This window comes from Rattus norvegicus, chromosome 3 (assembly GCF_036323735.1).
Source record: "Rattus norvegicus strain BN/NHsdMcwi chromosome 3, GRCr8, whole genome shotgun sequence".
NCBI classification, from domain to species: domain Eukaryota; kingdom Metazoa; phylum Chordata; class Mammalia; order Rodentia; family Muridae; genus Rattus; species Rattus norvegicus.
The window spans coordinates 109,610,000-109,627,419 of NC_086021.1; the positions used below are offsets into that span (position 1 = coordinate 109,610,000).

The window sequence follows — 17,420 nt, forward strand, 5'->3', positions numbered from 1 at the left end:
TGCACAGCTTCAGAGTGCGTGTGTGTGTGTGTGTGTGTGTGTGTGTGTGTGTGTGTGTGTGTGTATGGAAGCTTCGGCAGACGTTTGTTTCTTTGTTGTTTCTTTCCTTAAGGAACAAAAAAGAGGCAACTCTGGTGGTGGTACATGCCTGTAATCCCAGCACTTGTGAGGTAGAGGCAGGGTGATCAAGGCTGGGGAAATGACTCCGTGTTAAAATACAAATGTGCGGGGTAGAGAACAGATTCCCAGAATTCATGTAACATGTTGGGTCAGCGTGATGACTCACCTGTAACCCCAGAGCAAGCTGGCTAGCAAGACCTGACATATTGCAGAGCTTTGAGTTTGATTTAAAGACCCCGCCTCAAAGGAAAAGGTGAAAGAGCTATCAAGGATGACTTCCAATAGCAACCTCAGGCTTCAACACGCATGTCCACTCCTGTTTGTATTTCTATATACATGCAAACACGCATACACATTTATGCACTACACACACACACACACACACACACACACACACACACACACACACACAAAAGGAAAAGGGAAAGAAAGTTCTCCAGGTCATTTCCAGCTACATAGTAAGTTCAGTACAAGCCTAAGCTCTATGAGATCCTGTTTCAAACAAACAAACAAACAAACAAACAAACAAACAAAAAAGCAAAACAAAAACGAAAACACACAAGAAAAATAAGGGGTAGGGTGGGAAAAGAAGAAAACAAAACAAAAGGGAACGCGACACCAGCTGTCTCTGACTTCTTCCATATTCAGACAGTCACCTTCTGCCCCTCTCCACTTCCCAGACCCCTCACATCAGAGAGCCTGGATTCCATTTCTTATGACCTTTTAATATTTTCCAATACACACTTTCAACTGGGTAATATACACATCATGTTTTCCTCATTATTATTAGTCAATCAATAAATATACAAAAACTAGAAAAGAAGAGGATGATCTCTGAAAAAAAAATCAAAGGAACAATAGAAAAACTCATTATACATACCTAACAATTGACTATGTTTAAAAAGTCAACACATAGAACTTACACAAAAACACAGGACATCATAGTGGGTAATCCCTGTTCTTATGAACATTTTACTTTTCTAAAAAAAGTGGCTGTTTCTTCTACTTTCCTATGACAGTCTTGGATGGATTTTAGCGAAAAGGCCACTTCTTGGTGTTATGGATGTCAATATAAAGCTTTTTAAGGGTTCTTCTGGAAGCATTCATTTTATCTAGCTAGAACATACAAACTATAGACATGAAGTTATCTTTCACCTCATTTGATTTTAACCCAAGACAAACTGAAGGAAAGCCTTCAGATACATGAGAGATTTATAATTGGTGGTAATATAACACTTTATATGTTCCTAGTACTTTACAAAATCACTAAATTCCAGCCTGTTATTTTTACTAACAGGACCTCAGTTCAATGACTTAGCTCATATCACCTGGCAAGCCATTGGCAGAAGTAATACAAAGTCAGACTGTGCTACCAGAATCATCATCACCATGGCAAACAATATCCTACCACAACCCAGCTAGTGGACATTTCTAGAATAGACATAGACTCATCTCTGGCCCTGAATCTTCCATGACCCTTCTTGTGTGCCCTCAAAAGGCATCAAGGGGTCTTAGAGTGCTTGACAGACCCCTTTAATGCCCAATCCCAGAGTAGCTTGCTGTATACAGGTTAAAGAGCCCCAGGGAGCCTGATGTGAGTGTGGTAGACCAGGACAGCTCTAAGGACAGGGACCATTCTAATACCAGTAGAGAATAGCGAAGAATCATCTAGTGTCTATTCGAACAAGAAAACCGGGTGTCTAAATATGGAACTGGCTAAGAGTATTCACAGAGAAAGAGAAAGAAAATCTGAAAGCCAGGCCCTGTGAGAGAGCTGGGCAGGGAAGGAGAGAGGCTGGAATGTTTGAAAGGAGAGCTGAGGGTCACAATGAGCATCGGAAAGTCTGTGTATCTCCTTTAAACAAAGCCTTCACATCCACTCAAACCTGATTCAGGTGGAAACATTTTCTCCTTTTTTGTGTTTGTTTTTATTTGAAAAAAAACTATTAAACATATAAATTTAGTCAACAGTAAAAATGGGAGCCTTAGAAAGGAAGTTCCATTTTAGAGAAAGCCTTATTTTATAGATTTAAGTTCTTCTACAAGGTACCTGGGAAGACCTAGGAGCAATGGGGCATCCTGGCAGATGAACACTTGCCCAGTATGTGAAAACTATGAGGTCAGAGGGTGACAGCATTCTCCTTTTGCTAAACCATAAACCTGCTCATCTGGTGGTGGTAAGATTCCAGGGGTGGGCATTCTTATGGCTTTTTGAAGGATTCCCTGGGGAACTGATTCTAAGTACCAACTGGCTTGCGAAAGCATCAACAAATGTGGTGATGGAAAGAGTGGTCTGGGGGTTGTACATCATGCCTCCTCATGCCAATCTACTGCTCTCTGTCCACACTTTCATTTCTGTTGGCTTCTCCTTTTACTATAAGGTGTCAGAAGTCCCCTCCACACTGTTTTGTGAAAGTGCCAATAAGATCAGTGTCTATGAAACAGGACCGCGAATGTTGTAAGATATAAAAACTTAATGTGCCCTTTAAGAAAGAGAAATGGGTGGTTATCGAAACATAAAAGGGACAGAAGCTCTCCTACTCCCAATTCAGATTCTTGAACAGGAGAGAAACCCCTTTGATAGCCCTAGAATGAAAACAGTGCTCCTGTCCTTGATCTTCTGAGATTCAGCTGGGTAAACCCAAGCAGGGCACGGATGCTCTAACATGAGTTTCAGAGGACCATACTAAGGTCACATTGATGTGCTACAAAGACTCAGACCTTGCTGATTTAGAAACTGAAGGATCACAGCACAACAGGTCAAGATGGAAGATGGACAGGTATTTATTATGAATCAACTTATACCCTGTTATGCTTCTGACAAAGTAACCTAAAAAACAAAATAAAAAAAAAAACAAAATAAAAAAAGTCATACTGAAAAAAGGACCTCCAGGGTTTGATATTTCAAAAACAAAGATAAATAGCTTACTAAAGATAAATAGCGTCACCCTTTGGGGAATCTCTCAGAAGCATGTGGAAATTTTCCAGCAGAAGGGAGTCTATAAAGAGAGTGTGTAACCAGTACACCTGATCTCCCATCCACTGCAAAGCAATGCCTACAGATTGGACTGCTGGGAGGCAATATGGACCCATTCAAATTTCCTCCCAGAGACCAATCTCTCTAAGTTCTGGGGAAATCCTTAGCTGGTGGATGTTACCTGGGACTTTGGGTTCAATCGGGACCAAGAGTATTCATTTGGTAGAAGCCTATGGTAGCATACCCTGGTAATGCAAGGCCTCTAAGGAGGAACTGGAAGAGACCCTCATTTCAGAAAGCAATGCTATTTTCATAAATTGGAAAACAAACTTTTAAAAAACAAAAAAAGGGAAATTTTATGCCCAAAATAATCCCCAATAAAAATAATCAGTAGCACATTGCATCTGTTAAGGGTCCCAGCTCCCAGTAATGACATGTCTCCAATTGTTGTGTCTTTTCAAGTTAGTGGCATAGGCACTACACCCCAATCTTCATATCCACACTCTGCAGATTCCGGGTCTCATCAGCTGTCATAAACTGGTCCGGAGTCTCTGTTGGTTCCTTGTTCACCAAATGCACCATTTCCTGAGACTTGCTGGCCTCCCCGTTGAGTTCACTTGGTTTCCTGTCTTCCACTGTTCCATTGCCACTGTTGATCACCAGCTTCTTCTTCTGCCCACACCTGATGATTTTTAAAAACATCATATGAGAAAGGGTGCAGAAATTAACCAGCCAACAATTGACATCAAAACCAGTGAGGACCCCTGTGGATATCATCATGAGCATCAGTACAACTTAGCATGGTATTCCTGTGGGCCCAGAACTGACCATGGTACTTTCTCTACGTCATCTTCCTGACTGCAGCACTTCTTAAAGTGAGATTCCCTAGTCTAGCATCAAAGGGAACTTTTCAGATGTGGAAATTATCTAATCTATGGAAGAAGAAACCAGAAAGATCAAGAGTTGGGATCCAGAATCAGAAGTTTAATAGCTTATACTTGCAGCTCCTCTGGAGGCTAAGACGGGAAGATCACAAGTTCAAGGCCTTCCTGGACTACAAAATTAAGTTCAAGATTAGCCTGGCTAGCCCAATGAAACCCAGTCTCAAAGAAGGCAAAGAGGTCGGAGGACACAGCTAGTGGCAGAGGCTAGCCTAGGTGCTCAAGGTCAGTGTTACCTTCCTAATGTCGCAACCCTTTAATGGTCTTCCAGGTCGAGGTGACCTCAACCATTACATTATTTTCATTGTTACTTCATAACTGAGATTTTGCTACTGTTCTAAATTGCAATATAAATATCTGATATGTAGGTTATCTGACATGTGACCCCGTCCTCCCAACGGGCTCAAGACTCACATATAGAGAACCACTGCTCTACATTCAGTCTCTGGTTTCTTAATAAAACAAACAATAAACCATCACACTGCAGAGGCTTCTGCTGCAACCTTTGAAAATCAGGAGTGTAGAAACCCAAAGCTACTGTTACACCCTAGCCCTGTGAGAGCTGAAGAAGCTCTCAGGGACATGAAAATCCAACAGTCTTTCTAGTTAGTCAACATACAATGAAAGAGTAAAGATTCAGCCCCTGATCTGTCTGACTCTGGAGCCCTGAATCTCTTCCCCCGTCTCCCAAAGGTGCAGTGCAAATGTTTGTCTCTGAAGCATTCCAGTTCTGCAGCCTCGGATAAACCATGCCGACTGTGATCATAAATCATTCTGATCTGTGATCGCAAGAAAGTTCCGTTACTTCCTCCTTCAGTCAACACTGTGCTGCCGTGTCAGTATTAGGGCAGCGTGTGTGGAGAGTGAGAAAGCAACAGTGTTCCAGAAGGATTAGGCCATATTGATTTTTTTCTCCCATGGTTGGTTAACTTCCATGTAGTCCTGCAACAGGACATTTGATAGCAACAGAAGATAAACCACGTGTGCCACTTTAAGGTTTCTTAGCAATGTGACTCAAAATTCTAAGGCAGGAGAAGGGCTTCTATGGAAAAGTGTGACCCTGACCTTATCCTTGTGATCCTGACCAGCACTGCCTGGCCCCTCCCAGCCTGATTCAAAGCTTCCCCTTGGTTGTAACCTGATTGTTGCTTGTGCGTGTAGCAGTTAGGTTAGGCTGCTGGAAGCCAGGTCTTAACAGCTTCACAGCTATGATGAGGGAAAATGGATGACCATGAATTAAATGCATGGTTAACTCTTGGCAAAGCACAAGAAGTTGCTATAACCCTCATTAAAGTGGCAATCACTCCCATTGTACAGCAGTGGGAAATAAAGGCCAAGGCACTTTTAAGGCTTGCTTGAGGTCACATGAGTAAGAATGACCGAGACCGTATTCAGACCTCGAGCTTCAGGATTAAGTGGTTGTGCTCTGCCTGGTTCTGTCAGTGCTGGAGGTTTGGAAACAGTATGAAGTTGGAATGATTCTCCTCGCTGCTGGACATTTTGAACTCTCGAGACAAAATGTCTATTATTTGTGATCATAGACTCTTCCCTCTAAGACTGCCAAGGTCGTAAACTTTAATCTCTTGTTTGGGGAAGTCAAAAATATACTGCCTCCACAGGAAGCAGATCTTGTATCACTGAGCATAGGTGTGGGGAAGGGTGGAAGGAAAAATGTTTCAACTGTGCAACAAATGGATGAGGGCTGGCAACACTGGCAATGTCTATACAGACAGCAGGGTGCAGCTGTGTAGCCTGAAGCAACTCACTTGACTTCTCTGAGCCTCACTTTATGTGCTTGTGAAATCAGCCTGTTGGGACTGTCAGTCTCACAGGATGGTGGGAATTCAACAGACAGTCTCCTGCTGTTATTTATTGCTTTTACGAATATTGTGGGTTGAACAAAGTAAGGCTTTGGATAATCAGAAGAGCTGGAATATACTAAGTATTCAAGATGTGCAGACTGTAGTTGTTATTAGAATAGAAGCCATGAACTCTAATGGTTTCTTAGGCTGCTCTCACTGTAATTGTCCTCAGAGAAATGATGGCACCATATAGAGACCCTTGTTCCTCTCCCTTGGGCTACCAGACCATTGAAACAATGGACAGCAAGAAAATAGAATTTCCAAAGAATCTCATACTTGGGAGAAGAAAAAGCTGAATCTTGGTGCAAGCCAGAGGGGACCTTCTTTTGGGGAAAGAGATTTTACGTCTTTCCCACAACTTTAATGACTGTCATGTGAGACAGCCTGGAACCCACACAATACTGGGCCATTGATGGGTGGGGTCTTGCTATCACTGGAATTGCTTAGCTGCCCATACATCTTAACCTCTATTTATACTTTAACTTCATGTCTGGACTCTGGAGATGGATTTGGGGGGAAGAATTGTCACAGTATGTCTTTATTTGTACCTCTTCCAATGGTTACATTGTCTACCCCCTCTTTCTCTGCTTTGAACTGGGTTGCCTGTTTAACTGGTCTATTGAGAATGGGTGGCTAAGCCTGCTTGTTAGGGCTGCCAGAGATCAGGCTCTGACCCTAACAACCCCAGCTCACCACCTGCCTTTCTCTACGCATTGGCAAGATAAATCAAAAGCTGGAGGAGAACACTGCCTGCATTATGCCAAACTCTCTCGGGTGACAGAGAGGAAACTGGCCTAACTTAGCTAAGTCTCATTTGCTTATCAACCAGATTGTTGAGAGGTAGGCTGAGGAACAGGAAAGTGCTTTGTAAGTATAAAACTGTATCTATTCATGCAGGCAAGACCACATTGACTCTATTACTCTAAATCAGAGGTTCTCAACCATCAGAAGACCATAATACACTTTAAAACAGTTCCCCATGCTGTGGTGACCTCCAACCATAAAGTATTTTTGTTACTACTTCATTACTTCATAATGTAATTTTGCTACTGTTATGAATCGTAAATATCTAATATGCAGGATGGTCTTAGGCAACCCCTGTGAGAGGGTCATTCGACCCCCAAAGAGGTCACAACCCAGGTTGAGAACCAATTTTCTAAACAAAGGAATTGATTTGAAAGTGTATAGCAGTAGACAGGTAAACATGCCCACTATGTTGACCCACTGACCTCTGGTTTTCTGCCGCTATTATCTATGTTCTCTTAGGAAGATTATTTAGGATTATCCTAAGAAACAGTCCAATATCAGGTGCTCTGGGCATTTAATAAGCACTGTTAAGACTATTTATGATTATTCTTATATTTTTGCTTTTTCTCATAGTTCTCAGCAAAGATGGGTGCTGAAGAGGTTTCTGTAAACCAGAGACTGAATCCAAGAGAACGTCCAATGCCAAACTACACCTGGTATCTTTATAGCTATGTCTGAGAGACCAGATGTCCTTATAAAACCTCATCTTTTTTTCTCTTGAACTGCAAGTACTACAGAACACACAGCAAACTCAGGCAGGTAAATGAGCCAGCCCTGAACTTATCCTGGAAAGGGTGGGCAGACCAGGTAGGTGCTGGATTCAGATAACATACTCTTAGAACATCCTGAAATTTACCTCTACTTAGACAAATAACTTGGCAATTGATTTTATGACTTTTCTATCCCCAAACCCATCAGGTGTTTATGAATTCTTTTTGCAGTGTACTAGAGATGTGCCATCCATTATAATAGTCACCTATAATAGTCACATGTGGCTGTTCATTTGTTTGCTTGTTTGACCTGTTTACTTTGAGACATGGTCTTGCTATGTAGCTAGGCTGGCTTCATACCCATCTCAAGCTCCAGCTTGCTAGGATTACAGGTGTGTGCCACCACGCCCAGTCTTATGTGCAGCTAAATTTAAACAAAGGACAATTTAAAATTCACTTCTTAAAATTTGTTTTAACCATTGTATCCTTATGATTAGCACTCTAGCTACCTCCAAGCACCCAACAGAATGCTTTGCTATGCTACTCTTTTCTCTGTTGATGTGCAGCCTGGGTGTCTCCAAACCTGTGCTATGACATGCCCTTCCTTCGGCTCATATTGTTTCTAAATAAAACTTTTACCTGAGGGGGAGACATCTTACTCCTGTGATAGAATGAGTCTAAAGTCACTGTGATTGTAGCTTACACAGTAGACATGGAGCATGCTCATCCCTGGAGGAAGTTTTATGACTTCCACTACTCTAGGAGGGAGAACCAGTTCTAGTGAGCACAGATCAGATGAAGCTTGACTGCTACACAACAGAAGGAAAAGCTTACACATCACGGAGATTTATGACCAGGGAAAGGTTCCCTAAAAATACCATTAGTTTCATCAAAGAGAAGGCGGATGGGGCTTGTTCTGCACAGCCAGAATAGAAACTTTTGAGACCAGTCCTGAGATCTGAAGCCTTCTTTGGCAAGGCCCGTGTGGCTTTCCTCTTTTCCAGACACATCAGATCAATTCTTCAAGGGGGTAGGCGCCTAAGGGCTGCTACTGTTGGGCCTCATCCAATATCTACCAACACAATTGGCTCCTGATACAACTTGCTCTTATGGGGAGCACAGAAAGCATAGAAAGCTGTAATTCAGGCTCCTGGTTTCATGAAGGGCAGCAGGGAAAGTAGGTGTGGATCATGTCAAGGGTGGGGAAAGTTGAGGAAATCACGGAGCATCCCCACCATCAGTGTCTTTGACTGTTTATTTTTATTTTATGTGCATGGGTACTTTGTCTGCATGTATGTGTACCACATGTTTGCCAGGTGTCCTCAGAATCCAGAAGAGGGTGGTAGATCCATGGAACTAGAGTTACAGGTGGTTGTGAGCCACCATGTGGGTGCTGAGAACTGGGCATGGGTCCTCCTCAAGAGCAGCCAGTGCTTATAATTGCTGAGCCATCCCCCTCCACATCAGCACCATTCAGATGCCAAGACTCTCAGAGAACTTTGCAATGGAAGTGCTGGGAGTTAGTATCTGTGACTAATGTCACCTCCGGTGCAATGAGCACCAAGGGTGTCCTCAATGACAGCCTCTCTCTCTCTCTCTCTCTCTCTCTCTCTCTCTATATATATATATATATATATATATATATATATACACATATATATATATACACACACACACATATGTGTGTGTGTGTGTGTGTGTCTGTGTGTCTGTGTGTCTGTGTGTCTGTGTGTCTGTGTGTCTGTGTGTGTACACTCATTTATTGGCTCCTGGGCACATTTGAGCATGGAGGACAAGGTCAATGTTAGGTGTTTTTCTAAGTCACTCTCTACCTTCTTTATTGAGTCGGGTTTTTCCTCACTGAACCTGAAGCTCACCAACTTCACTAGACTAACCAGCAAGCTCCAGTGAGAGACTCTTGTCTCTGCCTCCCCAGTGCTGGGATTATGAGATCACACCATCGTGACCACCTTTTTACATGTCTTCTGAGGGCATGAATCTCAGGCCCTCATTTGTGCACAGCAATGCATTACCAAGACAACTGTCTTCCCAGCTGCCAGCCAGCCATAGGCCTCCATACATCTAAACCTCAGCACTGTTTTAGAAAAGAGTCATGCTCTTCCTTTTCTCTCCTTCCTCATTAATGTTAACAGTCACAGAGCTCTACAAAAGATGCTGTTGAATAAATGGATTCCCCTCTGGACCAAACTTTCTTTGATGAAAATAGGGTTCCATATCTTTCTTAAATGCAGTGCTCAAAGCAGAAAGGCTTCTGCCTTCTAACGGGATTAGCGATGGGCTATTAGCCTCAGGAACACAACACACATTAAGGGGTCCATGGTCTATTAGCTTTAGGAACACAATACACATTAAGGGGCCCATGCGGTCCTTAATCACTTTTCAGCAGTGTGGCAAATCTGTTTTCAATCATCAAATCAGGACACAGTAATTTATGGAGTTCATGAAGCTGCTTTCCCGGTGAGAGGCCAGCTTAGCCAGCTTCTGCCTGTCCCTGTTTGCAGGTTGCTAGGGTGATGGCTGGCCTGGGGACAAGGGGAGAGGAGGCCATGAGATCCTTTCTTTGCTGCTTAGAGACAGGGAGCCATGAAGGATACGATGCTACAATATGCAGACTCCGGCTGCTCTCCGGACCAGCTGAGATGCTGAGGAAGGGCCCTCCACACCAACAGCATCTGGGACATCTCCATGGTGACATCTGCAAAGCTTATGGATTGTAAATGTGACACATTCTAGGGCTTGAAATCAAAGGCTGATTCCAAACAAAAGGAAATTCATATTTAATTGAGCAAAAATAATCCAAGAGAAAACAGGGATGCCAAGAGGAAGAATAAAAGCTCTTTGAAGGGCTTCCCCAGTTCCCATATTTATTTTCATCTAATCTTAGGAGCCCATAGGAGGTCTGTCAGGTTTCCCCCAGTTTCTGTTCCATGGGTGGTCAGCACTCATGACTAATATTTTTCTTATATCCTCAAAGGCATAGGTAGCAGCACCATGATTTGAGTGAGCATTTTCACGAATTCTAAGCACTGTAAAACTGTTGTTTGGTTTCTGCAGATGATGAGAAACCCTTCAGAGACTGTGCAGGGCACTGGAAATAGTTGCTTATTGTTTCTGAGCAGCAACAACAAAGTGTATAATTCTCTCCTGACTTCTCACAATTTGAAGCATTTGGGGCCTGTGAGGTAATTTAGAGGCACAGAAAAGGCAGACTAGTTAAGCAAGAAGACTCCAACCTTCCAAGAGGCAATCCCAAAGGATATTTACCAAAAGCTTAATGTCTGCAGCAGACACTTAAGGAAAAACAATGAATCTGTAAAACATCTGGGAAGGAATTTAGACTTAGAATTTTTTTTTGAGTGCCCTGGCTTAAAGTTCCCATCTCCTGATACTAGTGTTTCTATTGTCCTTCATTTCACCTTGGGTAGCACTCTACTAAGAGGCTGGCTATAAATTAATTAAATATGAACACCATGTAAAAGACTTTCAGAATACAGAGCCTTTGTTACTGTGGGAAAGAGAGGTTTCAAGTGTGTGAAGACAGCCCATTTACCCTTTCTGTGGTACTGAACGGATTCTCTAGCCTAGAAAAGTTTATCAGTGCTTCATAGACTTCACTGTGAGACAGATTTTCATAGGCAATGCCCTGAATCCCTTCAACCGAATTTTTTATAAAACGCAAAATAATATCCTTAAAGAGAAACAAGCAACAAAACAGGGCCCATGCCAATTTTGGACAAAGATTCTAGAAGGTTCCATAAGTTTCCAATGACCAAAGGAAGATGGCCAATTCTTGATTTGTTATACAACATTTTAAGCCTTGCAAGAACTTAGTTAATATTTGTTTAGTGAGTCAATGGCTGAGTATATTCTTTATGTGTCTTCCCAATGAGCTATTTCATAACTTCCACCTGATAGTCACCATAGGGTTTAACCATGAAAAACCAAGGAACAGTAAAACTTGACCACTGTTTAAAGGAGGGGTTCCAAAGCATCATACATGTAAGAATGGGGCAGAGAAGGGCTTCTTAAACTATGATATGGGCAGGACTCCCTGGGATCTTAGTAAAATACAGACTCTGATGCAGGAACTCTTGCCAGGCAAAAAAAAAAACAAACAAACAAAAAACAAAAAACAAAACAAAACAAAAAACCTACAGGTCTAGCACGCTCCAGGCTACCAAAGCTGCCAGTTACAAGGGCTACAGTCTGAGTAACATGGATATAAAACCCAAGTTCCACCATGCCCTTCGAAGTGGAAAGCTGCAAGGGGCACTCTCTCTTACCTTCTCCTACTGTTGACAGCAATGCAGACGGCAAGAATCAGAGCCAGCGCCAGGAGGGATGCCAAGATGATAAGCCACTCTGGTGTGAAGAGAAGGACATACGTGAGCATCACCAACGTATGTTATGAAATAAAAAATGCAATTTAAAAATTGATCTGCTCTAAATGAAACCCCCAGTCAGCTCTGCAGAGAGGTTTGAACAACAGCTCAGCTAAAACATCCTAAGACAGACTTTGCTATAAACGTTCATCCGACAGACTTCTTTTATTAACCTTTTATCAGTAGTTCTTCCAGAATAAAAATGTTTCAAAAAAGAAAAAAAGATATCAAGAAGCCTGTATATGTTTTTGGTGAAATGTTAAGTAGATTAAAGAAAATTTATATTTCTCTTGACAGAAACATTCCGTGCCTATGTGAGAGTATCTGCCTTGAATTTCATTCAAAACCAAGATGGAATTCATAATCTAGTGGGAAAAGGATCTTCCCATGGTAAGGATAGAAAAAGGGAGGTACAGTCTACTTATTTCAGTCATTCGGCTCCACTGATGAAAAACTCCAAATTACTCATGCTTTTTGATTAGCATGTACACTTCTGAAAAGGTAGAGGATCTCAAAGTTAGCTTTAGTGATTCCCTCCATTATATTGCTTTATACCAATAAAAATTGAAACCAACCTAATGTCCAATGGTGAGGGATTAAGTAAGCAGATCAGGATTCATACATTTTTGTTATGTGCTACATAATTCAAGGGAAAGGTACTTAATGACACGGAAAGTGGAACTGACAGGCAGAAAATATTAGCCAAACAACATATGTGGCAGTTTGGAAATAAATTACTTTGAAAACAATATTAGGAAAAACATCAATTAATACTGTAGCTTTAACACGTGTGGGTAATGAGATACAGTGATTGACATTTCCATCCATTTTCTAAGCTATAGTTTCTAAAGTTTACTGGATAATCTTGTACCACTTATGGATTGATGCAATCTCATGCGCATGTTTTAAACTCTGGCTTCAACAGGATGGACAAGTTGTATGATTCAGTTGCAGATGTGTGTGGTAAATGAAGGCTTGTAAAGGAAGAAAACCAGGGGTCTGTCAGCCACTATTCTCCTTGGAAGTCTCACTTTCCTCTTACTTCAGACTGTGCATCCCCTTTGGTTCACTTCAAGGAAGCAGGGACACTTTCAGGAAGATGTCATTTCTGTTCTTCCTCCCCTCACCCTTCCTGGCCTTCAGTGCTGAGAAGTCCACATTCTTTCTCACTAGACTGAGATGAATTCTCCAGCTTGAATTCAGCCTGCCATCCCCTGCCCACTCCTCCCTGAACGTCCACTCCCTCTTTGTACTCCTGCCTCCTCAGGTGGTCAATAATTTGAGACAAAGGAGCCCTCTGAAGAAAGGGTTAAAAGGATAATTTAGAACATTAAGGGAAACTTCCTTTGTGGACTTCCCCCGACCCCCACCCCTTTACACATACTCATTTTCAACCCCAAGCTAAAAGAAGACATTGCATCAAATGCTAAATCCCTTAGCATGGGACAGCCAGATGTCAAAGCTCCCTCCCTGCATGTGTAAACTTTATAAAACATTTCTTCTGGCTGCATTAGCAGACTGTCCCTCAAGGAAGAGTAATTTGAGGACTGGAGGAATGTTTTCACTCCAGCCAGCCCAGATAATCAGCATCTCCTCCCTGCCTGCCAATGCAAGAGGATGACACATTGCATCTCAGTCCCAGAAATATAGGGGAAACTGGGTTGAGCTATGAAGGAATTGGGTGTACCATGAGGTCCTCTGGGTGATCCATCGTTCATGGGGGGGAAAATGCTTAAGTAACTGATAGCATCAGTTCTTTGAGGTAGCCTCAGTGTGAGCTCATCTATCTAATGGGTACCTAAAGGGGAAAACAGAGAGGACTACAGGGAGACTGTAGTATTTTTATTTATACCTAAGCTTGCACAGGGGAGCCGGATGTGCATCGATGAGGTCTTGTCTAGGACATTCTGAGAATCTTGCTGTAATTATCTAATGTTTGCTGCATGGTGTGAAACTCACCTGGAATCTGAGGTCTCCTCGCAGGACCAGAAGTTGTGGTCACTCCACTGTCTTGATTCCCACTTGAGTGTCCTAAGGGGAAAAGCAACAAGCTCTTTCAGCTCAAGTTTGGAATATATACCCAGGAGTTCCTTACACAGCATTGTGCTGGGCTACCCTCCAACCACTGCCTCACTAGAAGCTATAAATAGATCCAAGATACAGATGGTTATAAAGTGCTAGGCAAAAGATATCATCTCTCCTCACCTCCCAAGAAAGTTCACTGTGACTAAGCTAAAGCTTACAAATGTTATTTTTGTCTCAAGGAACAGTGATGGGGAGTGTTTGAACTTGAACTCCAGAGCTAGTCAACCCTGGGTTTAGGTCCTAACTCTGCCTCTTATTAGCAACTTGTGACTGGCCAAGTCATTATCTCTAACTCGCTGTTTTCTCACATTTAAAGTGAGGATCATAACAGAAACCACTTCATTGTTATGTTACAGAGGCTTAAAGAAGTATATGACAGGGGTTGGGGATTTAGCTCAGTGGTAGAGTGCTTGCCTAGGAAGCACAAGGCCCTGGGTTCGGTCCCCAGCTCCGAAAAAAAGAACCAAAAAAAAAAAAAAAAAAGAAGTATATGACAGTAGTAGTTGTATGTATTATTAGTTCTACAAACGGTGGTACATACCAAGACGAACAGTACCCCCTCACTAGGTAGCTTGCTATGAATACAAAAATCTCAAGCAACACTCAAGACCTCTAGAAACAACATCTTCATTTTAATAGTATCCCTAATGTATTTATATGCCTCAGAAAGTCCAAAGTTAGTCTAAAATTTACATGCAAATTGTGCCGGTCAGTTTTTGTCAACTTGATACAAGCAAGCCCAAGTCATCTGTGAAGAGGGAATTTTGAATGAGGAAATGCCTCCATCAGATAAGTAAATCTGTGGGTGAACTTTCTTGATGATTGATATGGCAGAACCCAGCTCACCAGGGTAGTGCCACCCCCAGACAAGTGGTCCTGGGCGGTATAAGAATTCAAGCTGAGCAGTCCATGGAGAGCAAGCTACAAGAAGCATTCCTACATGGCTTCTGCCTCAGTGTCTGCCTCCAGGTGCCTGCCCTGACTTTCTTTAGTGTACTATGACTTGGGATATGAAAGCCAAATAGACCTCCGCCACCCCCACCCCAAGTTACTTTGGTGAAGCCTTTATCACAGCAACGGAAAAGCAAACTAGGATGAACGTCGTAGGTACTGAAGTGAATGCCAATTTTACTTTTGCCGTGGTGGGGAGGGGAAGGGGGTTTGTACTGTCTTTTTCTGCCTATAAATAAGAGGTTATTAGAGTCTATGCTAGTGCAATGAAACGTTAGAAAAATGAATGCTTTCTATTATCAAAAGGCAAAGTAAAGAAATGAACAAAAGGCCCAAAATTTGCCAAGAAGCATTTTGAGAAGACAATCTCAAAGAGCCCAGGTGCCTTTTCAAAACAAGGAAGACACCACATCTAAAAACGTCTTGGTTTTCTGTTTCCTTTCTTCCTTTACTCCTTGCCACTAAACAGCAACCTGCCCTGGAATCTTGAAGGCCACCAAGGAGAGAAAAGGCATGATTGTTTGTTTAGCCCATTGGCCAGGATAGCTGGGCTTAAAGGAAAATATCTGAGAGGGTCAAACTTTAGACTCTTGTGTAGTTTGGTGCATTTGCTAAAGAGCAAACAAAACAGAGCCAAGTAACATGTGTATTGTTTCAACAGACCTCAACCTATTCTGAGAGCGGCCTCTCCTTCACAGATCTCAAAAGAGTCCAAGGCAATTTTTCTACCCACCTGTCAGCATCCTGAGCAACTGGCAGGTTTTGCATGCACAAGTCATGGCATATCAGCCCTCCAGACCGGAGAACTTTGGCCTTGAAAACCATTGTAAAGGTATAGCCACTCCCACCGGTCTCTCTTGTCTGACTCATAACAGCCTTTGATATTTGAAAAGGAGGCCATTAATAGATCATAATCTATTTATTTTCGTTTTCCAAAGAAGTGCTCCCAGCAAGGAAAGATCTAGGTGTGTGCACAAGATGAAGCCTCCTGTTTGAACAATAGACACCTGCACAGGAGCCAAAGGGAAAAGACCAGTTCCCACCCACCTGATTCTCACTTCAAGCAAAAGCCCGAGAGCCCAGACAGCAGGCTTCCCTTGTGCCCAAGAGCTCCATAAATCCAACCAGGGGGAAAAAAAGGCCTGAAGAACAAGTTCTACAAAGCCAGGCACTGGACACACCAGTTTGGAAATGTGGCCCAACCCCAGACATGGGCATGGAGATCATTCAGTTGGCCTCAACTGTGAGAAAGGCAGCAGAGAGTGGAGCACACAGATCAGCTGAAGGGGAGGGGCTTTGGGTAACTCAGACCCTCATCCTGTGTGTATCTCTCTGGATGGGGCAAGATTAGGTGCTTCCAGCAAGCTTCTGTATGCAATCTCTGCCGCTCCACAGGCCACACCCACAGTCGTAGGGAATCTCTTGGCTTTGGAAACTGTGCCTTCAAACAGTAATCTCTTACTCTCTCAATACCTTGACTTTTACACAAAACTTCGATTACTTGAGGTTTATTTTTACTAACAAGGAAACTAAAGCTGGGAAGACTAGATTTGCTAAAGACCCTGGTGAGATTGAAACACCATTCTCTATTTTAGGATAATTTCTAAAGAGCCCTACAACCCAGAAGCCCTACATTTAAGAGCTGTTATCAAAGCCACCGTGTAAATACCCATCCCCAGATTCACTTGAACTCTAGAGGCAGTGCTTGCCCCAAACTCACGCAGCACAGGTTCCTAATTTGTACAGATTCCTGGATCCTGTGGACCACATAGATGTGTAATAATCAGGGACTCACTGAAGGATGCTAAGACAGCATCTCTGTAGGCCCAGCATTAGGGAGAAGCAAGCTTGCCTCATGTCAGACATTGCTGCCTGGAGTAATGTTTCTAGGGTTTGATCTGAGCCGAGACCAAGATCAGTCTATTTAATAATGCGTGTCTGGCAGTAATTATGGTCATTATGGAATTTTCTTCCAGCCTGGGCTTAGGAGAGGCAATATGAGACCCCAGGCTTGAAAGCTGGCTCCCCCATTCTCTGGTCATATCAACTTGGCAAGTTGCTTCCCTCCTCTTGACTTTCTTACCTCTTACCTCAGTCTCCTCATCTGTAATAAGACGATGATAATAGTGTTTTCATGTATTATAGAGTTTGCAAGGTGATTAGATATGCTAATAGTAAATGAGCTCTAAATTCCTTGGTATTGGGGTCACTTGCCCTGCAGAACTATCAGTTCCACGTAGTTCAATGTAGAAATGAAACGCTTTGCTTAATCTTTCTGGCACACAGCAAATTCTGAAATGCTGGCTACATTATCAGGTTTATGCTAAACACTTTCCAGGTATTTATCCTGTTATTTGGCCTGTAAAGGGTGCCCTATGAAAATATCTCCAGATTATCAGCCAGGACCTTGAATCTCAGACCCTGTCATCATCTTGCTCAATGTATAAGTAGAGGAATGAGGATCAAAGCCAAGCTATTTTATGCCTAAAGAGCTCTCCTATTGACTCCATAATGGGACAGTGCTAAATGGGGTTGTCCTTGTTAAGGTCACTATTGCTGTCATG

At 42.5% G+C, this 17,420-nt stretch overlaps 1 protein-coding gene across 13 annotated transcripts in view; it reads right to left on the reverse strand.

The window, feature by feature from the left end:
• Positions 1–824: 824 nt before the first annotated feature.
• The window catches only part of Cd44 (CD44 molecule), an 88,953-nt gene continuing 72,357 nt past the window's right edge, over positions 825–17,420 (reverse strand). For 12 of the 13 annotated variants that reach the window (XM_006234631.5, XM_006234629.5, XM_039104369.2 and 9 more), the window contains 3 exons: positions 13,780–13,851; positions 11,722–11,800; positions 825–3,779 (listed from right to left, as the gene is read on the reverse strand). In XM_006234631.5, coding sequence (XP_006234693.1) covers positions 3,575–3,779; positions 11,722–11,800; positions 13,780–13,851 — 356 coding nt within the window. In that variant the 3' untranslated portion in view covers positions 825–3,574. The remainder of the gene's footprint in view (positions 3,780–11,721; positions 11,801–13,779; positions 13,852–17,420) is intronic. The other variant, NM_012924.3, reaches the window with a different exon arrangement.